Below are 24,655 nucleotides of genomic sequence, written 5' to 3' on the forward strand. Positions count from 1 at the left end.
GCAGATTCCTATCCCTAGCGTTTTCAACAGCATTCATCCCCGGAAAGCCAAGCCCTTGGCGTTTTTGCATCAGATCGTCGCAGGAAAGACCATCACATGCCTGGCGTTTTTCACATGCCCAACGTTTTTGGAAATGCAAGATCAGCCAACGTTTTTGGTCAACCTCAGTCTCTAGCGTTTTGGATTTCAACAATAGAAGACTTGCAGATTCAGCCCACAAGAAGTAGCAGATTCAGCCCCGTAAAGATCATCAGTTTTCAGCCATGAAGAACCTCAATTTTCAGCCCTAAACATGAGATTTTCAGCGTCAAAGAACCACAAAAACAACCCCCCAAATCAGCGTTTTTGGACTAATCGTAGGTTTCAGCCCATAGCGTTTTTGGACAGCAGTAGAAAGAACACAGATTTCAGCCCTTAGGTCGACTTCGTCATCACCGTCGTCATCGTCGACATAGCCTAGACTTGCATCAGTCTCATGCATCACCATTGTACCAGATTGTGCAATCATAAGTAGACCACTCTCGCCGACGAGAGTGGGGCCTTCGGAGGAGGGTTTTACAACGTCTCTGGTGTCGTATCTCTCTTCTCTCTCTATCTCTCAGTCTCACACACTTGCACGCACAATGTCCATTCACTTTGTTTGCGATCATAGCATTCTCTCATTAAGAACGGAAGGCTCTACCTTCTTCCATAAGAACAAAAGGAACCTTGAGCACAGTTCGGAGCACTCATCCTGAGCAAAGCGCAAACAATCATTCTGACATGCCAAGGAAGAGAATGTGACTTCCTTACATACAAACTTTTCAGCTTTTCATGAACAATCCGCATACATTCGTACTCATCCATGAAAGAAACGTGCTCAACATACAGTATGTCATGCCTAGGAAAAGGGATCACATAAAGATGCTGACGAAAATACAGGAAACGATCACGAATGAAACACTCGAACAATGCGTGCGTATCAATCATGCGAACACATAATACTTCCTGTGAGGGTTCCTTGGACCAAGGCTCGAGAGCCAAGATCGCTTCTTCGTGACTGATCGAATCTGCAACGAGGTTAGCTTCGCTAGAAAAAGCATCCACTAACACCTGATCCTGGTGAACAATCACATCATCTTCATGCAACTCATCATGCTTTTGAGAAATCACATCTTGATCATGCAAATCGTTATCCTTCAAATCCTCATGCTTCTCATAATCATGCAAATCGTGTGTCATGCTGTGGAGAAAAAGAGATTGAGAAAATCTCCTTATCTCGAATCCTTTCAACCTTGTCTTGCATATTAGCAATGAGAGATGGAGAAGGAGCAATGTCCTCTCCATGAAAGACAGTAGGAGAATCACTTTTGGCATTGAGAGTCAAAGTGTTAGCCTCAAAATCAATGAGAGCGTTAGTCTCACGAAACCATCGAATGCCCAAAATCATATCACATCCTGAGAGAGAAGAAACAACAAATCTTCTAATGAAGGCAGTCTGTTGAATTGCAAACAACACATCAAGGCACTCCTCCGTGATGAGAGCGTCCATACCAGGACGAAAGCCAGAGACCTCGATAGGAGATCTCGGACCAACTTCGAGGCGGGCTCTCTCAACAAGAAAGAAACTGATCACATCATGCATACTACCTGGGTCAAACAATATGACAAAACGGTGCCCCGACGTACGACCATAACATTTAATGAGAGATTCATCAATGGGAGGGTCCTGAGAAACTTGGGGCACACTCGTGTTATCATTCATTGCATTGACAGAGGAAGTGGGTGTTGTGGGTTCTTTAGATTCATTCAATTCAAGCTTAGGACATGTTTTTTTTATGTGACCCTTAATGTGACAATGAAAACAACGACCTTCATTAAATTGATGCAACCAAGAATGAATAACCGTAGCATCCATCTTACCGTCATACTTACTGAAATTCAACTTCTTTGTGACTGGATGGTTGGAATCCGGATCGTGGCTTGCGCCACTTGATGAACTCCCACGATCTTTGGGTGGTTCGGTCTTCGAGGCTAGGACTTGGGCAAGCAATTCTTGAGTGCGTAGTTCCCTTCGAGCTTCACGCTCGGCCTCCAAGGCCGCGGCTCGTGCTGCCGCTTCCTCCTTCCTTAGTTCTTTTCTTTCTTTTCTTGCGTCGCGCTCTCGTTCGAAAGCAAGGCGCTTGTCTTCTTGTTGTGCGGCAAGTCTGACATTTCTTTCGTCGCGCTCGCGGTCCTTGGCTACTTGCTCACGGGCCTTAGCTTCTTGTTCACGGTCCTTAGCTGCTTGTTCTTCGACAAGTCTTGCAATTCTTTCGTTGCATTCACCGTTCCTAGCTTCTTGTTGTTCTGCTTTGTTTGCGAGTTGTGCCAATGCAACTCGATTCGTTTCTTGTTGCTGTGCCATCATGTCCAACATCGACGTGACCATCATCTCCATAGGAGTGAGTGCAACTCGTGGCGTAGATGGTGAAGGGGGAGGGTCGAAAAAGTCTCTTGGTGGGGGAAAATCTTCGCCGCCTCTCTCATGCTCATCACCTGTATGCGAAGTATCCATTCTGCTTCGGGTGACGACCATGCACTATGATCTTTGGTTCTTAAGTTCACGAGGAACTTGGGTTCTCGAGGGTCTTGGTTCTTTGGTTCACGATGAACTTGGGTTCTTACGGGTCTTAAGTTCTTGAGGTTCTTGAGGTTTTCTTTCGCTTGCAAACCGTGTTTGAGAAGGATCTTCTCTTCACCCGAGTTCTACTCCTTTCTACGGGCACACCCCTTGGCGGCCTTGCGCTCACACCAAGGTTGCTTTTTCCCACCTCACGTCGATTGGCCGGCCGCTAAGTGCACTGTCCGCTCTCAATGAGTGAAAAGAGACACAAGGGGAGGCTGGACAAGCCCTTCTTTCTTGGGATTCTTATCACTCTTCAACAAAACACGATTAGGAATCGACAGGACCAAGCAAACTTCGGTTCGTGCGACCGCAACAAGCAAAAAAATTCTTGTGATTCTTGTGGTTCTTTCCTTGAGTGATACAGAACACTGCCAAATCTCTGATACCAATGTAAGGTGCAGCGGAATGATTGTTGCGCTTTGCTCAAGATGAGTGCTCCGAACTGTGCTCAAGGTTCCTTTTAGTTCTTATGGAAGGGAGAGCCTTCCGTTCTTAGTGGGAAATGCTATGATCACGAACAAAGTGAATGGACAATGTGCGTGCAAGTGTATGAGACTGAGAGATAGAGAGAGAAGAGAGATACCACACTAGAGACGTTGTAAAACCCTCCTCCGAAGGCCCACTCTCGTCGGCGAGAGTGGTCTACTTAATGATTGCACAAAGGGGTACAATGCGTATGCAATGGACTGATGCAACTTGGACTATGCCGATGACGACGACGGTGATGACGACGACGACTTGATGGCTGAAATCTGAGATCTTCTAACTGCTGAATTTCGGGACTGTTTCGGTGGCTGAAAATGACTGTTTTGGCTGCGTTTTTATGGCTGAATTTGGGGGAACTTCTGCAACCAACTTGGGGCTGAATCTACTACTGTACCATAGGCTGAAAACGCTATGTATTCTGCTACAAATGGGCTGCAAAACAAAAACGCTGATGCACTCTTGCTGCTAGCCAAAAACGCTAGGCTGATCTGGGACATAAAGTCAAAAACACTGATGGGGCTGATTTGGGAAAACGCTAGCAACTAGAACTTGATGGCGATGATGGGGATCTGCAGTCGCTAGGCAATGCTAGGAGGCTGGCGATCAAGCACTGCTGAAAAACGCGAGGTCTTGGAGGGTAGGCGAGGATGGGGAAATCCAAAAACACCAGAGTGCTGAGGGGGTACTGCTGAGAAGTTGCCTGTTGAGCGGGAAGCTCCTGCTGCCTCTTCTGCCAGAAAGTGCTAACTTGGGTTTGCTTATATATTAACTTGGCAAAATTGCCCTATCTACTTTTGTTGGAAAGTCACTTAAAAATAATAAGTGAAAATAACCAAAAATAGGGAAAATAGGCTAAATGCACTGGAAAATTCCCCTGTCTGAATCTGATGGATTCTGAAGGGAATACTGATGATCATGTTGTGTGCAACCAGAGGATATGCATCTACACTAAGTGACTGGGCATGCACGGTCTACGAATAGACTCACAAAAGTGCCAGATCACTGCTGATCTAAACTGACTGGACTGACTGAACCCTATTATGTTGTAGCTTGTCCACGGACACATAGGGTTGGATGTGTCACGTGACAGATATAACACTAGAGACGTTGTAAAACCCTCCTCCAAAGGCCCCACTCTCGTCGGCGAGAGTGGTCTACTTATGATTGCACAATCTGGTACAAACTGAATGCATGTGCTGATGCAAGTCTAGGCTATGTCGATGACGACTATGGGGATGACGACACCGACCTAAGGGCTGAAATCTGCAATCTTTTATCTGTTGTCCCAAAAACGCTATGGGCTGAAATCTGCTGTTGCCAAAAACGCTAAGGAAAACGCTGATTCTTCTGGTCTTTAAGGCTGAAAATCTGCACTTCCTTAGGGCTGAAACTCAGGTTCTTAAGGGCTGAAACCGATGGTCCTTTCGGGCTGAATCTGTGGTTGCTTCATGGCTGAAAAACGCCAGCTACAGTGGAGGGCGATCTGGGTTGAAAACGCTAGGGCTGAATGTGTGGGCGATAATCCTCCTGATGGAAAACGCTAGGTGCTGAGACTTGCTGGCGATGGTACTTGCCGGAGAAAACGCTAGGTTGAGTCCTTCTTGCTTGGAAGGGAGACCACCAAGTTCTTGCTTGAGAAGTTGCCTGTTGAGCTTGGCTCCTGTTGCCTCTTCTGCCATTTAGTGCTAGTCTAGGTTTGCTTATATACAAACTTACTCAATTTGCCCTACCTACTTTCTAACAAAAGTTACTTAAAAATAATAAGTGAAAAATGTCAAAAATAGGTAAAATAGGCTAAATGCACTGGAAAAGTCCCCCGAAGTATTCTGATGGATTCTGATGGGAATGCTTATGATCATGCTGTGTGCAACCAGAGGATATGCATCTACACTAAGTGACTGAACCCTTGTCGTGCTGTAGCTTGTCCACGGACACATAGGGTTGGATGTGTCACGTGACATGGAGACAATGCTCTCATGGGGTGGAACTTCGCCACTCCCCATCTCGTGTGTCGTGCATCTCTTTCAGTTCAGTTGTTATTTGAAGTGCTAACAATCTGTTCTTTTCCATTGGCACGTGGTGCCCGTCTTGTGACAGCTAGCCGAACACCATTTGTCCAGGGGCCAGGCACCTTTTTATAGGATTTTATCCTAACCAAAGTTACACGGAATGGGAACGGGGGGGCTCCGGAACGTTTCCAAAACAAGGTGCCCCCGGGGAAGGCCGGAACGGTAAACCTAAAATATGCTTAAATTAAATTAAATTAAATTCAGCCTATATGTTAGTAGAGAGCCACACATAAGCCTCGCGGACCTTGGCAAAAAGCCGTGTCCAAGTCGCACGTACTCATCAGTTTCAAAAATCTTATCTTTTGTGCTTAGGAAGGGTGGAACCTTCGTAGCACCTTCAACAATCTCAAATGGCGCCTTCCCCATCGAAGAGTGTATCGTGTTGTTGTAGGCAAATTCCACCAAAGGTAGATACTTTTCCCATTGAGTCTTCTGATCTGACACTGAATTGGCAATCTAAGATTGCCCGTCAGTATGCGGGTGGAAAGATGACGAGAACTGCAACCGCGTGCCAATGTTTTCCCAAATTGCCTTCCAAAACAAACTCGTAAATCTGGGGTCCCTGTCAGAGACAATCGTCTCAGGCGTGGCATGTAATTTGAAAATCTAGGCCACAAACAGTCTCGCTAAGTGATCCGGCTTGACTGTTTCTTCACTGGAATGAAATGAGCCTGCTTGCTAAATCTATCAATAACAGTTCAGATTCCATCGTGACCACTCTGTGTTCTCGGGAGATCAAAAATGAAATCCATTGCAATACTTTCCCATGGGCGGGTGGGTATGGGCAAAGGCTGTAACAATCCCTGTGCTTTATGCCTGTCAAACTTGGCCTTCTGGCATACCAAGCAACTGCGCACAAACTCGTCCAGATCCTTCTTCAGTCTCGGCCAAAAGAAGTATCTCTCTACCCCTTTCATGGTGGTAGCAACGCCGCGGTGACCCGTAAAAGGCGGACAATGGCATTCAATCATAACCTTTTCCCTCAGCGGCTGTGTAACGCACAACATGGTTTTCCTCATCAAGTAGCCATCCCGAATGGAATATCCCGCTACTGTCTCCCCATCCTGTATCCGTGTGAAAACGTCTGCAAAATCCGTATCCGTGGCATACCGATCGACCATATCCTCGAAGCTTCTATGGTGAATCGCGGAAATAGCCAGAACCAACGGCTTTCGAGACAAAGCATCTGCCACTAAATTCTTATGTCCCTGCACATGGACAATCTGGAAGTGAAACTGTAACAAATGTTCGTCCACCGCATCTGCTCTTCCGATAGCTGCCTCTGTGACAAGAAGTAGCGTAAACTCTAATGGTCTGTAAAGACAGTAAAATCCGCTCCGAGTAGGTAGTACCGCCACTGAGTAAGAGCATGGATAACCGCCAAAAGCTCTTTCTCATAAATCTGTGCTGTCAATTCCGTCCTTGAGAACGATCGGCTCTCGTAAGCAATGACATGGCCTTCTTGCATTAGCACAGCATCCAGACTACGACCACAAGCATCACAATATACTTCAAATGACTTCTGCAAGTCCGGCAAAGTCAAAATCGGTCCCGTAGTCAATTTCTCTTTCAATGTCTGAAAGGCAGTCACCTCTATGGGTCCCCACGAGAAAGAGACTCCTTTCTGTGTTAAGATATGAAAAGGGAAAGCAACCTCTGCAAACTTTCGAATGAACCGCCTGTAGTACGAACACAATCCCAAGAAGCTTCTAACTTCATGGACATTCTTTAAATCGGGCCAATCACAGATAGTCTCTATCTTGGCCGGATCCATCTGCATTCCTGCTGTTGCCGACACAGTGTGTCCCAAAAAGTGTATTTCTGGTAGGAAAAATTCACTTTTCTTCGCATTAATCACTAACTTGTGATCTCGTAATGCCTGAAAGACCTGAAGCAGATGATCTCTATGTTCTACCTCATTCATGGAGAAAACAATGATATCATCAAAGATAGTTACAACAAATAGCCTGTACTCTCGAAAAATCCTGTCCATCATCCGATTAAATGTCGCAAGAGCATTGGTTAAGCCAAAAGGCATCACCAAAAACTCAAATAACCCAAAAGTCCTCCGAAAGGCTGTCTTGTAGACGTCTCCCGACGCGATTCGGATCTGATGATATCCACTCTTCAAATCAATCCTGCTAAAACACGAGGATCCCTGTAATTTGTCGAGTATATCATCGATCCTAAGAATCGGAAATCTGTTCTTGATGGTGATTTTGTTGAGAGCTCTATAATCGATGCACATTCTCCAAGATCCGTCTTTCTTCAAAACCAACAACACTGGAGAGCAATACGGTGAAGTACTAGGCTGGACAAGACCTTTTTCCAAGAGGTCTTTCACTTGGTTTATAATCTCTTCGTTCTCACACGGTAAGGTGGCCGGTTCGATGGTGTGCTTCCAGGTATCAGATCAATGGTATGATCTTGGCGTTCTTTATCAAGTTCAGACATATTTGTCCTATCCTCATCACTCAACTCTTTCATAAAGATCGAGTAAACAAACAAACTGGATTTCATTAACTTTGAAATGGCCAAAGCCGATACAATAGGGACAGACTCGCCCTTAAGTTTAATATCAAGTACAATGGTTTTGCTCTTCTGTGTAGTCAATGTCGCTTTTCTCGCCCGATAGTCGACCACGGCGTTGTTCTTGTGGTACCAGGGAATTCCCAAGAGAACATCACAACCTTCCAAAGGCATTATATAAAAGTCCTCATACCCCAAATACCCCTGACAATGCAACCGAAGTTTGCCAATGACATATGTAATGGCTATATCCCTGCCGGGTGCCACTAGAACTGCATCCGCAAGTGGTCCCATCCGATCGAGAGTGATCTCGAGCCGCGCCGCCAATTCCGGTGAAATGAAGTTTGCCTTGGCTCCTCCATCAAAGAAGATCAAGGCTTCTTGGTCTTTCACTTTGCCCCAAGCTCGGCACAATTCTGTACTCTCATTAAACGTGCTCGGATCGGTACCCACGCAATCTGGAACCAGTCCTGTTTTCATCATGCCTCTTCTTCCACGTTTCTCAGCTGCTCTCAAACTCCGAAGCCTCTCATCGTCCTTGTTATGTTCTTTCTGTGCCTTTTTAGGGCACTTTGCGGAGATATGTCCAGTTTCCCCGCATCCAAAGCACTTCCCCTCCTTGATGTAGCGAGCTCTCTCCTGAGGAGTGAGCTTGGGCCGTGCATCTTTCTTTTCTAGGTTGCTCTTTCTCTTTCTATTTTCATTTGTTGAAGTTTGTTCGGCTCTTTGCGTCGTGATCTCATCAGTGAGGTAGGTGTTGCTAAATTGGCTTTATCTGACAGAAAAATAATTCTAAATAAATTATTGGATTTATAAGTGAGAGGGTTTTCTCGCTTGGAACAACAGGAAAAATTATTCTAAATGAATTATTGGAATTTTAAGTGAGAGGGTTTTCCTCACTAGAGACATCCGAGTACAGAGTATTCCTAGTGCGTCATTCAAAGTAATGACGGGAGCACTGTGAACGGGAATATCTGTAAGGCCACCACGAACGGGTACTGCTGATGCGTCACATCGGATGGGTGACAAGGAGCATCGGAAAGAAGTATCCGACCATCCGGGAATGGACATCTCTGGTGCGTCATAGGATGGGTGATAGAGCATCGTGAAGGAGACTGTACCGTAAGTTCGGTAGGAAAGGACTAGGTGATGGGTATTCCTGATGCGTCACAAGGTGGGTGACGGGTGCATCAGAAAGGGGATAACCATAGTCGAGAGGAAATCCAAACTGGAAAAGACGAATATGCGTATAGACGCAAGCACAAGAATAAAGATGGGTTCTGAGAAGCTTTTCTTAAAAAGCGGAATATTTTAACGAGTTTTCCGGGAAGAGCAAACGCTTTCCCACGAGGAATCTATGTATGCATTGCATTTGTGCATGTGGTTGTATCCAGGGACGCCTGGGAAGTGTTGTGAAAGGCATTGTTTTTAACTTATAAGGTTTTATTGAGTTTTTGGGCAGGATCAGACCAATTTTAAAATATGTCGACCGCCCACTTAATAAGTGGACAGCCATTTAGAAAATAAAGCAACAAAACCAACCAGCGAATTCTCTCTCCCTATTTCGGGTAGAACAGAAAAAAAAAATTGAAAAAAAAAATTGGAAAAAAAAATTGGCAGTAGGAGCACCTTGCTCAACAGGCAACTTCTCAGCAAGACCAACCCCCGCGACTACTCTGGCGTTTTCTCCACAGAAGACCTAGCGTTTCTTGCATCAGATCAGCCTTGGCGATTTGTACACAGCAGATCAGCCCCGGCGTCATCACGACCCAGCAGATCAGCCTAGCGTTTTTGCATTTGCAGAACCCCGGCGACAGAAGGACCAATTTCAGCCCCTGGCGTTTTTGGATTTCAGCAGCAAATTAAGACCGGCATTATTCACCTAAAGTGTAGCAGATTCAGCCCGTAAAGACCATCAGTTTTCAGCCCTAAGAAACCTCATTTTTCAGCCAAGAAAACGCAGCCAAAACAGTCATTTTCAGCCATCGAAACAGTCCCGAAATTCAGCGATTAGAAGATCTCAGATTTCAGCCATCATCGTCGTCGTCGTCGTCGTCATCGGCATAGACCAAGTTGCATAGTCCATTGCATACGCATTGTACACCTTTGTGCAATCAAAGAATAGACCACTCTCACCGACGAGAGTGGGGCCTTCGGAGGAGGGTTTTACAAACTCTCGGTTGTCGTATCTCTTCTCTCTCCTTCTCTCAGTCTCATTCACTTGAACGCACAATATCCACTCACTTTGTTCGTGACCATAGCACTCTACAGACGGAAAGCTCTCTCTTTCCCTAAGAACTAAAAGGAACCTTGAGCAATAAAGATCACTAATCCTGAGAAAATACAACATTCATTCCGCTGCACCTTACATTGGTATCAGAGCTTTGGAAGTGTTCTGCATTACTTAAGGAAAGAACCACAAGAAATTTTTTTTGCTTGTTGCGATCGCACGAACCCAAGTTTACTTGGGTGTGGCGATTCCTAATCGTGTTTTGTTGAAGAGTGACAGGAATCCCAAGAAAGAAGGGCTTGTCCAGCCTCCCCTTGTGTCTCTTTTCACTCATTGAGAGCGGACCATGCACTTAGCGACCGGCCAATCGACGTGAGGTGGGAAAAAGCAACCTTGGTGTGACCGCAAGGCCGCCAAGGGGTGCGCCCGCAGAAAAGGGTAGAACTCGGGTGAAGAGAAGATCCTTCTCCAACGCGATTTGCAAGCGAAAGAAAACCTCAAGAACCTCAAGAAACAAGACCCCCAAGAACCCAAGTTCCTCGTGAACTTCAAAACCCAAGACCCTCAAGAACCCAAGTTCCTCGTGACCTTAAGAACACAAGAACCCACGATTGCAGAATGGTCATCACTAGAAGCGGAATGGATACTTCGCTTGGAGGTGATGAGCATGAGAGAGGCGAAGAAGAATTTTCCCCACCAGGAGGTTTTTCCGACCCTCCCCTATCTACGACAAAGATTGCACTAACTCCTATGGAGGAGTTGGAACAAGAAAGAGAAGCAGACAGAAAAGCCTACGAAGAAGACATGGCAGCCATCGAGCGTAAGTACCAAGAAAGATGGCAGCCATAGCGCGCGAGAGCAAAGCAAGACAAGCAGATTTTGATCGCGAGATCAAAGCACAAAAAGAAAAGAGCGACCAACACATGAAAGAGTTCTTGCGACTCTTTTCTATTGTGCAAGCGCAATTCGCACAAGATCAGGAAAAGGAGACTCTCTCAGTCTCTACTTCTCCAAAGCATGACCCACAAGATTTGCATGATTGTGTGAAGCATGATGATGATTTGATTGACAATGACTTGCATGATGATTTGAAGCACAATGATAAGCATGATGATTTGGATGACAATGACAAGCATGATGATTTACATGATCAAGATGTGGTTTCTCACAAGCATGATGAGTTGCATGATCTAGATGTGATTTCTCACAAGCATGATGAGTTGCATGAAGAGGATGTGATTGTTCACAAGGATGATGTGTTAGTTGATGCTTTTTCTAGCGAAGCTAACCTCGTTGTAGATTCGATCAATCACCAAGAATCGATCTTGGCTTTCGAGTCGAGGTCCACAGAACCCCCACACGACGATTCGATCATTCAGGACGAACCAATCTTGGCTCTCGAGCCTTGGTCCAAAGAACCATCACAGGAAGTATTATGTGTTCGCATGATTGGTACGCACGCATTGTTCGAGTGTTTCATTCGTGAAGGTTTCCTGTATTTTAGTCAACATCGTTATGTGATCCCTTTTCCTAGGCACGACATATTGTATGTTGAGCACGTTTCTCTCATCGATGAGCACGAATGTATGCGGATTGTCCATGAAAAGCTGAAAAGTTTGTATGTCAGGAAACCACATTCCATGTCTCTTCCTTGGCATGACACAGTGTCCGAACGAGCACATGATTGTATGAGCACCAAGCATGGGCATTTTCATTGTGATTTGCCACAGTTGATTGATTTTGATCAAACAGAAAAGATTCGATCGCATTGTTTGCATGTGTTTGATGAACGGGTTGTCACTCCGTCTCTATGTTCATCTACATGGCATACACAGTCTTTAGAGAAGACAAGATTTTTTTCCTTCACTTTACATGGAATGAGTATGTTCATGGTTTTGTGTTGGAGATGGTTTCAGGAATTTTCAGCCATGGAGATTCTTGAAGACGAAAGACGCAGGACTCTAGACGAAGTTGACGCAAGAAAGGAGATAAGACTTTGTGTCGCTTTCGGCGCGGCCCAAAGAAGCAAGCATTGCAGACCTTTATGAAGTTCAAGTACCACACTACCCACACATCAAAGTGGGCCGGCGAAGAGTCCCTTCCAAGATTCCGGATGCTGTTGGCGATCTCCCTCGACGCCATACAGTTCGGTACCAGTATCTCACTTTGAAAAGGAGGGGATGTCACGTGACACATCCCAACCCAATGTGTCCGTGGACAAGGTATACCATAGCAGGGTTCAGTCAGTCTAGCCAGTTTAGATTAGCAGTGATCTGGCACTTTTGTGAGTCTATTCGTAGACCGTGCATGCCCAGTCACTTAGCATAGATGCATATCCTCCAGTTGCACACAGCATGATCATCAGAATTCCCATCAGAATCCATTAGCATCAGTTAGGGGAATTTTCCAGTGCATTTAGCCTATTTTCCTATTTATTGGGATTTTCGATTATTATTTTTAAGTGACTTTCCAACAAAAGTAGGTAGGGCAATTTTGCTAAGTTAATATATAGGCAAACCCAAGTTAGCAGTAATTGGCAGAAGAGGCAACAGGAGCACCTTGCTCAACAGGCAACTTCTCAGCAAGACCAACCCTCGCGACTACTCTGGCGTTTTCTCCACAGAAGACCTAGCATTTTTTGCATCAGATCAGCCTTGGCGATTTGTGCACAGCAGATCAGCCCCGACGTCATCACGACCCAGCAAATCAGCCTAGCGTTTTTGCATTTGCAAAACCCCGGCGACAGAAGGACCAATTTCAGCCCCTGGCGTTTTTGGATTTCAGCAGCAAATTAAGACCGGCATTATTTACCTAAAGTGTAGCAGATTCAGCCCGTAAAGACCATCAGTTTTCAGCCCTTAGAAACCTCATTTTCAGCCAAGAAAACGCAGCCAAAACAGTCATTTTCAGCCACCGAAACAGTCCGGAAATTCAGCGATTAGAAGATCCCAGATTTCAGCCATCGTCGTCGTCGTCGTCGTCGGCATAGACCAAGTTGCATAGTCCATTGCATACGCATTGTACACCTTTGTGCAATCAAAGAATAGACCACTCTCGCCGACGAGAGTGGGGCCTTCGGAGGAGGGTTTTACAAACTCTCGGTTGTCGTATCTCTTCTCTCTCCTTCTCTCAGTCTCATTCACTTGAACGCACAATATCCACTCACTTTGTTCGTGACCACAGCACTCTACAGACGGAAAGCTCTCTCTTTCCCTAAGAACTAAAAGGAACCTTGAGCAATAAAGATCACTAATCCTGAGAAAATACAACATTCATTCCGGTGCACCTAACAAGCATGATCTCCTCTCTTTCTCTGTAAAGGAGGACGACTCTGGGAAGATACGGGAAGAAGCCATGACAAGCCAAGAGAGAAGTAAGCAGGCGGAAACCTAAGTCCTGTAGGAAAAGCTCGCGGAGTTGGGAAAAAAAAAAATTCTCTCTGCAAGAAGTCGACACAAGACTTGGGATTCTCTGAGAAGGCGACAAGAGCATGATGCTCAAGAACCTAGAGAATCCTAGGAGCGGAATGCTCAAGATCCTTCAGAATCCAGAAAATATCCATGAACATCAATCCATAACCATAGCCAAGAAATCCCGTCATTCCAGGAAGGATATGAAGAAGGTCTTTAGACCTCAGAACACTCCGGTCAAGTTTGATACTTTTGATGGATGGGAAGATGTCCAAAAAGCTAACGCTTTCATTCGATCGTTTGAAGTTGCCTTTGCAAGCGGCAATTGCTGAAAAGCGTCGAAGGTGAGGCATGTGACCAAACACCTCAAGGGGGATTGCAAGTACTTGGTGGTATACCAAAGCTTTGCAAGGAACTTACAACAAGACTTGGATTCAATTCAAGGCTGAATTTTCGGACAAATTTTTTTCCTCTACACTTTGAGGAAGGCATTCAAGAAGATTGGGATTGGTTTGCCCAATAGGAACACGAGCGAGTCAAAGCAAGTAGTGGTTCACTCTTGCCAAGGTAGCTCCATTCTCGATCATCTCTGAGGAAGGAAAGATGAACAAATTTAACGAAGGACTTTTGCCCGAATTTTGTAAACCCATCTGCAAGATACTTTGCAGCAGATGGTGGAGTCAGCAATAAAAGCTTAAAGTGTACACCTTGATGTACATAGAATACAATCCCCACAGTGGGACGAGAACCATTGAACACAGAAACAACGAATTTTTGTTACCTCTCCTCGAAAGATACATTGCTATCCGGAAGTTTGGAGTAAGGGAATTCAATCTAACTCCTGAGTTTTTGACCCTCAAACTTTAAGTGAGAGGGCAGGTCTTTGATCAAAGTTAAATCTTTGAGGAACTCATAACATGCGTATTGCTTTTATGCACGAGATATGCATGTGTCTAACCAAGACAATCACTCTCGAGTATTTATGAGAGTAGGATCAATTTGAAACATTGTTTTCAGAGATGAATTGGTTTGCTCAACCATCCGGAAGGTCAACTATTGATCTCGTATCCGGTAGTTCACAAACACATTACCTGCTATTGCGGGTAGGACGGCAGAAAGGAAGGAACCATTCCAAGCTTTCAACCAAGAAAAGCTTTCACTAAGCTTATGAACCAACACCCCCTACCCGGTCAGGGAAGACATGGTAGTGCTTTTCGCACAAGTGAATGAACACTCTCTTTACGAGGGAAGGAACAAGTGACGACTACGACCTGTGCTCGAGGATCCAAGGATTGAAATCCTAGATTATTTGATGAGCGGGTTTTGCTCTAAGATCGAGCCAAGGGATCGTCAAGTTGAGCGTCTTCGCTCTAAGGATCTTATGAAGGGAAGGTAATTTCCCAGGTTCACCAAAACTCTCGGCTTAAGAATTATGTACACCTTTGGGTACATGGATAACGCACGACGATCCAAACCTATTGCAAGGAATTGGATGAGAGTTTGTTATACTCTCTTGAGCTCCTTTTTGCGCGCAAGGATATTCTGACACGAGAATCTCTATTTGAGATGTGTTCGGTAGAAGGAATTTGAGTTTCTCTACGGAGAAGAGGTTTTCTGATGGTCGTTGATCATTGAGTACGCTATGTGCTTTTACCATTACAGTAGCAACTTTTGGTTGTGGTAATAGCGCAAGGTTATGCGCAAGGACATAGACCTAAATTGATTTTTAGGAGGATTATTCTTCTCGGGATTGAGAAGGTTGAATTGAGTTAACAGATTCTCGAAAAGACGCGAATGACGAGTTCTTACATGGCTCGTAAGTTTGATGAATGGTGAAGGATATCCTCAAGGTACTAGAGGACAGACATGAACCGGTAAGGTAAGTATTGAATTATTGAATTATTGTTTAATTTAATTTTTAAGTTCTCTTTTGAGAAAGGACTAGCTCAACTCACTAATGAGCAAGGTTTGGAATCTTTCCGGTTTCTCCCCGGCAGTTCAGTTGGACCTCTACAATTGAGAACAGCTGTTTATAAGTGAGAGGGATGTTGCTAAATTGGCTTTATCTGACAGAAAAATCATTCTAAATAAATTATTGAATTTATAAGTGAGAGGGTTTTCTCGCTTGGAACAACAGGAAAAATAATTCTAAATGAATTATTGGAATTTTAAGTGAAAGGGTTTTTCTCACCGGAGACATCCGAGTACAAAGTATTCCTAGTGCGTCATTCAAAGTAATGACGGAAGCACTGTGAACCGGAATATCTGTAAGGCCACTAATAACGGGTACTTCTGATGCGTCACATCGGATGGGTGACAGGAAGCATCGGAAAGAAGTATCCGACCATCCGGGAACGGACATCTCTGATGCGTCATAGGATGGGTGATAGAGCATCGTGAAGAAGACTGTACCGTAAGTTCGGTAGGAAAGGACTAGGTGATGGGTATTCCTAATGCGTCACAAGGTGGGTGATGGGTGCATCGGAAAGGGGATATCCATAGTCGAGAGGAAATCCGAATTCAAAAAGAGGAATACACGTAAAGACGCAAGCACAAGAAGAAAGATGGGTTTTGAAAAGCTTTTCTTAAAAAGCGGAATATTTTAACGAGTTTTCCGGGAAGAGCAAACGCTTTCCCGCGAGGAATCTATGTATGCATTGCATTTGTGCATGTGGTTGCATCCAGGGACGCCTGGGAAGTGTTGTGAACGGCATTGTTTTTAACTTATAAGGTTTTATTGAGTTTTTGGGCAGGATCAGACCAATTTTAAAATATGCCGACCGCCCACTTATTAAGTGGGTAGCCATTTGGGAAAAAGAAAAAAAAACGGCCGCGATCTCTACGCGAGCAGCTATTCGTGCCGTGGTCAAGGAGCTATAAGAGCACCACATATCCTCACTGAAAGGGGGTTACCAACGCCAGCAAGAGAAAACTCTGCCGCTAGATAACGCAAGAGATCGCGAGACTACGAAGCACGGAAGTCGCTTTTCCCACGCAAGAGCGACAGGTATATATTGTGGATTCGCCATACAAATTGTTGTCGAGTGTTTGCGTGTGTTTGCAAGTACTTCATCGCGAAGGAGAAGCAAAAAGGCTTCGGCCTACGCTTGGGAATTCCGGGAACGGAATTCGAAAATTGTCTGAGGAGTCTCGACTCCGAGTACAGACGGAAAAAGGATTGAGAGCTCGTCTCTCGGATTTCCCTTACGGGAAGGAACGACCATCGAGTCAGAGAATTAGAACGGAGGGGTTTTCTCCGGTTCTTGTGCTTGTAAAAAGATTCTCCCTAATAAAGGATTCTCTTTAAGGGGGGGGACCAGCCCATCTTCTGGTCCCCAGTACTGTGTCGATCTTCTCACTCTCTCTCTCTCTCTATTTATTTCTCGGCTTCAGTATTAAGTGATAAATTCTATTTATCCGAGTATATTTTATATTGTTATGCGCTCCTAGTTGTGCCAGTAGGTCAAACTACCAGAGTGAATGGCAAAACCAGGTTTTGCATGACTCATCAACTCCTGAATGGAAGCTGACTTCTGTTCCAAAAAGTGATCTCGGATCTCTGCAGGAAGACCCGAGGTAAGCCGCTCAATTTGTTCCTTGAACGAGATCTTCTTGAACGAAGAGGCAGGTAGAAAAGATCTCCAGAATCTCTCGCAATAAGCATCCACTATATCTTTCTTGGTCATCCGAAGATGGTTCCACGCAGTTCGTATAACACGTTCATACTCTCGAGTTAGCCAAGAAGAAATAAAAAGCCTCTTGAATTTCAGCCATTTGACCGGCACAGTCTTGTTTAATAGAAGCATGGACCACCAAGTTCGAGCATTCCCCTTAAAGTAAGAGGCAGCTCTTCGAATCTTAAGAGTGCTCGGAGTAACGCCCTCCCGCGAAAGCGATGTCAAACTGTTGTACAAAAGACAAAGCCTTCGAAGCATCTCTATAACCAGAAAACGTGTCAAATTTAATTGATTGTCCACCTTCCTTAAACTCTCGAACATTCTTGCTTTTGTCTTCTTGAAAATCATACTGGTTGGCTTTATAAAAATTCTTCTTCTTTGCATAAAAGTTGTTGTCATCCGAGTCCGAACTAGACGAGTACTCTGTAGAACTATCAACCACGGGGCGAGATTTAGACTTCTTTGCCTTTTTCTTGCCCTTTCCGAAGCGTTGCTTTTTGCTTCGCTTTTTGCCCTTTCTGTCTTCTTCGCTCGAGTCAGATGAGCTAGAAGAGCTGTCAGAAGAAGAAGAAGAAGAACAGGATACTCCTTCAAATCGAACACGCTTCTTCTATTTCTTTGCCTTTTCAAAAGTAGACTGATGACCCAAATAACCCGGGAAGTCAGTGCCTTTCTTCTGCTTTTTGTCGTGCTTTTTAAATTTGTTTGCGCATCAAAAAGCTGGGCAATTCGTGCATCCACCACCTCTTCTAATTCCTTCTATGTATACGGGAGTAGGAGGTTTCTTGAGAGCGGGTTTTTGGAGTAGTTTTGTGGTTTTCTGCCACTGCGTGTGCACCTCCTCGAAAGAAGTCTCGCTCATATATTCTGCAAATTTTGAATCCTTCGCAAAATTGAGCATCATCTTTATTGCGTCAACGATCAATCGTTGACATTCCATCTCTCGAAGCTCCGCCTAAGTAGGTTGAGGCGGGTTATACTCCTTGTCTAAATCTTCGTTGTAATCCCTTCCCGCATCTCCTGATGCAAAGGGAGTCAACTGACCTTTGCCTGAAGCCATAGGTGCCGCGGAAAAAAATTTAGGGATCTGATTTCCCGTAGGCCGTGCTCTGATACCAATGTAACAGACTTAGACACTCCAAGTCAAGAATCTACCGCGACAGCACAAATAACCACTTCAAAATAGTTCACAGTTCACAATTGATTCGACGCTGGCCCGGCGGAGTTCCGTGCCTAGAGATATTGGCTCCAAAGAATGGCGCCCCTTTCGGTATTTCTTTTTGTATTAATCTGTGTTCACAAGTACAAGAGTGCGGGCAGGCGCTCGTACTTAGACTCTGCGTCCAGATGCTCATGAGTTATGAGGCTCCTGCCAGCTTATTTAAAGAGTAAAAGGGATGCCAAAAGCAAAGCCCCAAAAGCCTCTTTTAAAAGCTTGCCATAAAAATCTTCCCTTAAAAAATAAATCAAAACGGGTTTCTTTCTCTCTCCCTCAATTGCGTAAAATAAGGCAACCAGGGCTCGCTCTCTCTCTCTCTCTCTCTCTCTCTCTCTCTCTCTCTCTCTCTCTCTCTCTCTCTCTCTCTCTCTCTCAAGTGCGTAGCCAAAAGCAACCAGCGTGACCAGCGTGGCACTTCCACAGACTGCGCCGCAATTTCCGGGAGTATAGTGCCACGTCAGCAGTGTCGCAACCAGCCACCAATTCAGCCCGCCACAGGGGTGTGTGTGTGTGCATTGGGCAGCCACGTCATCAGTTTGTGACATCCGAAGCTCAGCATGTGTTACTATGGGCCTTTTCAAGTGCTTGATAAGATCAGCGATGTTGCTTATAGGCTGAAATTGCCTGACACTTGGAAGATTCATAATCCGTTTCACGTGAGTCTTCTAAAACACTTTGTGGATGATGTGCCAGAAGATATGGCACAGGAAGATCAGCCAAAAGTCGATGAACTTGATGAGATCTTGGTACCTGAGCAGATTTTGGCAAATAAAGGAAGAAAAGTTAAGGGACAGGTTGCAAGACGATATTTGGTGAAGTTCAAGAACTATCCACCTATGGATGCAAAGTGGATGGAAGAGCATGAACTGTCAAGAGTCACCAAATGTATTGCAGCTTTAACTTGAGGCCTTTGGGTTACAGCCTACGTATGCCCCAATCCAACGTGTGCAAAGGAGGGTAATGATGAAGCTAGCACATCAGACGTGTGCATCACTCTTCGAGTGTCAAAGGTATTATGCTCATTTCTATCATAGATGGAAATGACAAAAGTATGAAGGTCTCATTAAGTCATTTGTATCTATGTGTTATGACCTTTCTTGAGGGTACATGCGATGATAAAAGCGTGCTAACAACACAAGATCATCAATGGCATGTATAAATGGCATGCAATCGAGGACGTTTGCCACTTCAAGAGGGGGGTATGTCACGAGGACGTGACAACTACTAACCTTAGTTGTTGGTTTCTTTCCGATGATTTTTATTTAATTTTTGGGACCCTCTATTTGAAGTTACAAATGGCCGGACGTTGTGTGGCCAGTGTGAAACGACCAATGGCCGAGAGTTTCACTACAGAGGGGAAGGCCTAGTCGCTACCAGTTGGTCGGGCCGACCGGCACTAGAATTTGAGCAGTAAAAGGGTGTCTAGGCTCAATTCAAAGTCATTTAGGCCCCCTCGCTACGCTTATAAGTAACTCAAAGAGAAAGTTTGAACTATTTCAAACACCTCCCAAAAAGAGGCATAGTGGACACTACGCAGCATCCGAAGCTACAGAAGTCAAATCACTGCCACCTCAGCCAGTTTTGGGCGCCACAAATCGATTTGGGCCGATATGGGCTGCTTTTCTCTCTCACTGACTTACAATGTGTGTGTGTGAGTAGTTGGTGCAGGTGATGAAGCTTTAATGGAAGCTTGCCTCCTCCATTGCACTATGTAGCGCTAAGATTCTGCTCTTGCGCACCTCTCCCCTTTTGAATACAGAAACGTGATGCCCCGCTCGAGGGCTTTTCATCTGTATGTACAGATGTGTGGGTTCATGCGCGATTGCTGAGACAAGAGCCTCTTGCACAAGTACTGGATTAGCTAGTTGTGTAAGGTGCAGCAGAATGAATGTTGTATTTTCTCAAGATTAGTGATCTTTATTGCTCAAGGTTCCTTTTAGTTCTTAGGGAAAGAGAGAGCTTTCCGTCTTATGGCGAGTGCTGTGGTCACGAACAAAGTGAGTGGATTGTGCCTGCAAGTGAAAGAGACAAAGAGAAGGAGAGAGAAGAGATACGACACCGAGGGGTTGTAAAACCCTCCTCCAAAGGCCCCACTCTCGTCGGCGAGAGTGGTCTATTCTTTGATTGCACAAGGTGTACAATGCGTATGCAATGGACTGATTCAATGGGACTATGCCGATGACGACGACGGTGGTGACGACGACGACTCGATGGCTGAAATCTGTAGGCTTCTAATCACTGAATTCGGGGACTGTTTCGATGGCTGAAAATGACTGTTTTGGCTGCGTTTTTCGAGGCTGAACTTGGGGGATCATCTGCAACTGAATGGGGGCTGATCTGCTATGGTTCTATATGCTGAAAATCTCTGTTTTTCAATGCTGATTTTGCAGATCAAAAACGCTGGGGCTGCTGATCCAAAACGCTGAATGTTGCAGATCTGTTGGCGTTAGTGCATAGCTGAAAAATCGTTGAACTTGCAATAATCCCTAGCGTTAGTAAAAACGCTGGTTGGGGCTGATGTCTTGCGATCAAAAACGCTACAAGGCTGGTGGTCTTGGCCATGATGCAAGGGGGGAAAGATGCGGGGGATCTGGTGTTGCCGCGGTACTGCAAGAGGACTCGCCGGCGGGGGTCTTTATCCAAAACGCTAGGCTCTGGGGGATACTGCTGAGAAGTGACCTGTTGAGCGGGAAGCTCCTGTTACCTCTTCTGCCAGAAAGTGCTAACTTGGGTTTGCTTATATATTAACTTAGCAAAATTGCCCTACCTACGTTTGTAGGAAAGTCACTCAAAAATATTAAGTGAAAATAACCAAAAATAGGAAAATAGGCTAAATGCACTGGAAAATTCCCCTAACTGATGCTAATGGATTCTGATGGGAATTCCGATGATCATGCTGTGTGCAACCGGAGGATATGCATCTATGCTAAGTGACTAGGCATGCACGGTCTACGAATAGACTCACAAAAGTGCCAGATCACTGCTATCTAGACTTAACTGGACTGACTGGACCCTGCTGTGGTGTAGCTTGTCCACGGACACATAGGGTTGGGATGTGTCACGTGACAAGTTGATAATCCCCCGTAGGTACAGTTGAATTCATAAAGATTTCACGCGGGAAATCTCATCCGATTCAAAGGGCAAGTAGCCCTACAGCTGCGGGAGCTCGTGGACTTGCTACGGATGCGATCGGCTTGCCGGAGCCCAAAACAGGGAAATATAGCTTGCTGTGTATTTTTGCAGGTTTAGGGTTTCGGCCTAAACGGTCCCTAATACCCACAGGAGGTCTAGGGACGCGAGGGGACCGTTGTGCAGGTGATCTGGCGCGTTTTTAGGGCAGAAAACAACGAATTCAGCGTGCTGCAGATTCTCACCAGGTTTTGAAAAGTCGCTTTCTGCGTGGGGCTACTGTCTATGAAGCGTCCTAGTAAAGTCATGTTGCCAAAATTGGGCTGGTCGTTTTCAGCCCGGATTATGCGGGACGGCTCGTAGGAAATTGCAAGTTCTATTCCCTCTTTGAATGCAATAAAGAAATACCAAAAGGGGCGCCAGTCTTTGGGGCCAACAGGTGTCGACGTCTGCTTGGTAGTACTCTAGCTTCCAAGCCGTGTGTGTTTGAAGTGTCAATTCCCGTTGCAGGTTCTTATTTGCAAAGTTTCTCTGTGTCCTAAAGTCTAAAGTTAAGTTTCGGGTGAAAGCCAAAGTCTACCACCCTACGGGCCGGTTTCACTCCTCTCACTCAAATCAACCAATTGGGATAGAACCATACAATCATATACTTCATATGCAAAATTGCAATTGTGGTGCGTCTAAGGGGAGGTAGATAGTCACCTCGATCCAAAGGCTAAAGCCACCTCTAACATAATGAGTAGAAATATGACCGTCATATATTGAGAGTGCAAAATTGCAATCATGGTGCCCCTAAGGGAAGGTAGATAGTCCCTTGGATCCAAAGGCTACAGCCACTTCAACAAAACAAAGGATTTTTTGCATTGTTCTAACTTATAGCAGCATGTATAGCAAGGAGTTCCAGAAGCTCTAGTTTGACGAGCTTCACAAAATTTAAACGAAATAAACCTGGATGAATATTGGTGAAGTCTAGAGTTGTTAACTCAAGATTGTAGTCTAGAAGGCAATAGTAACCACAAGCTGCCTCGACAGAACAAAACACACCTACATGTGTGGATTTGCCTAATCCTTTCGTTCATAATATTTCTGCCAAACAAATGAACTAAGTGTATATAATAAAACACAAACAAGATATAGCAAATGATGGAATATGCCAAGACAATGCCAGATCTAGTTGCATTCAAAACCCTGGACGATTTATCTCGATTAATCATAGAACTCTATTGCCGTTGTGTTGTATGACTATAGCTGCACCCTACTCAGTTAGCACCATAATCAATCAAGCTCTGGTACAAATCAATGAGGAAAGCAATAGAATCTGCCTAAGTTTCAGAATTGTTTCACAGGACTTTGGGCATCAAATATCAACGGTCACTATAAAAGTAAGGTCTTCATATGCACCCATGTCCAAAAAAATTCCAGGTAACAAACAATAGACTTCAACATGTTCCAAGCAACCAATCCGTAGCATGGGGTATAAAATCTACTGAAAAGTAGAGTCAGGTTTGCACTAAAAATCAACGCTTTAAATAATCCCCTGAAATGTCCTCTTTCATTTTAATGCCTAATCAGCCCACAAAGATTTCAAAACCGCCAAGGTAGTTTCTACAAATGCAGCTTTTAAGTGTTCAATGAACTGACACAATCATCAGAAATGGATAGGAATGCATGTCAAGGCAGTTGACCGAACAGAAAAGTTGAAACAGATGTTCACATGACTGCAATGATTTCTTTGAACGTGATCTCATATAAATTAAGAGTACTCAATCGGGATCGCTTTCTTCTCCACTCTGATGAGTGCTACCTTTGAAATCGAGAAGACATAGTCAATCTTACCTTAATCTGGTCCCCATGATCTGCAAGCGCGATCAGAGGACCTATCCCGCGAAGATCAGCAGAAGAAAGGATGAAAATGGCTTTGGCGATCTTCACCTCGATCTCCTTCACAGGGAGAGAGCTTAGATCCAGTATACAAATTGATGTCCAAGCCCCGCAACTGGTGAAGATGGACTGGACTGTTTTTCTTTTAGGCCTACTCGCGTTAGGAAATGCTGCTTGGGTGATCAATGGTTTCACACATAACCGGACAACTCTATGTGTGTGGGTTTTTTTTTTGGGGGGGAGGGGAGTTCTTCTAGGTTGGTCTATGCATGCTAGTTGATTCGATCGCTTGATGAAAAGTTTATATATCTAGATAACGTTCAACTTGGAATTGGATACAAGTAGATGTTAAACCGAAATGAGTCTAAAGTACTGCATGCTTAACTATTGCACAATATGATAACACAGACCATTGAAAACTAATTTGTGTGTGCATACACAACACATGTTGAGCATGAAAATTCTACTTTTGAAGCATTAAAAAAATGATTTGTGAACCCACCCCAGGACTAGAAAGTACCCTTTTACAATTTCTTATGAGCATTTCCCTCTAGCTTTGAGTAAACTCTTTGCTTTATGTATCATTATATTACTGGCACAAAACTTGTGCACAACTGCAGCAACATTTTTTCACAAACTACATTGTTGCTACTTTTTATTTTTCTCGTTATTCTCATGACTTTGACAACTTTGGCATGCTATAGCATGAGTAGTTGCATATATTTTTTCCATCGGAACATAAGGTGAGCCATCCCACTTGAATAGTTCTATTGCTTGTTTAAACCCCAAGTCTATGTTAACTAGATTTACAACCTTCACTTAGAGTTTTCCATGACCTAGAAAGTTAATCGTGTAGGTAATCTAATCTATGTTGCCAAAAACTTCTTGGTCTTTTTCCACTTGTGAGGACAAGGGCCAGGGCAAAGATACCACATGGTATATCAGCAAGGGGCGCCCGACATAGCAATGTTATATACGAATAGGATGGGTGGAGACTCATATGTCATACCCAAGTCTCTCACATTGATATGGCAAGAGCACACATTACGAAGAGAGAGAGAGAGAGAGAGAGAGAGAGAGAGAGAGAGAGAGAGACTCAAAGCAATCGATAGAAGGCTCCAATGGTGGCCCCGTAGTGTCATGAAATGCTCCCCACGGCCTCCTCTCAAACACCCCTTACTCATGCAAGGGTACCCAAGGGGTACCACCTCGTCCTTGTTGGGAGCAAGGCTACTCTCAAAAAGGGGAAATCATGGTCGCTAATCAACACTGGGCCGGAAGGGCTCAAACTTGAGAGCTCAAATTTTGAAATTCTAAGCAAAGAGCGAGCTTTTGGGCAGCTCGAACTGCTTGAATCAAAAGACAAAGGAAAATATAC

The 24,655-nt window shown here is 44.6% G+C and overlaps 1 protein-coding gene across 3 annotated transcripts in view; it reads right to left on the reverse strand.

Moving 5' to 3' along the window:
• Nucleotides 1-23,433, reverse strand: part of LOC147460169 (AP-1 complex subunit gamma-2-like) — a 76,107-nt gene extending 52,674 nt beyond the window's left edge. For 2 of the 3 annotated variants that reach the window (XM_086511273.1, XM_086511274.1), the window contains exon 1: nt 23,233-23,432. In XM_086511273.1, the coding sequence (XP_086367399.1) occupies nt 23,233-23,249 (17 nt within the window). In that variant the 5' untranslated portion in view covers nt 23,250-23,432. Of the gene's footprint in view, nt 1-23,232 lie in introns of all 3 variants that reach the window. The other variant, XM_086511272.1, reaches the window with a different exon arrangement.
• Between the last annotated feature and the right edge of the window lie 1,222 nt (nt 23,434-24,655).

The sequence above is a fragment of the Adiantum capillus-veneris genome, chromosome 4 (genome assembly GCF_014529385.1).
Source record: "Adiantum capillus-veneris isolate H3 chromosome 4, ASM1452938v2, whole genome shotgun sequence".
Classification (NCBI taxonomy): Eukaryota; Viridiplantae; Streptophyta; class Polypodiopsida; order Polypodiales; family Pteridaceae; genus Adiantum; species Adiantum capillus-veneris.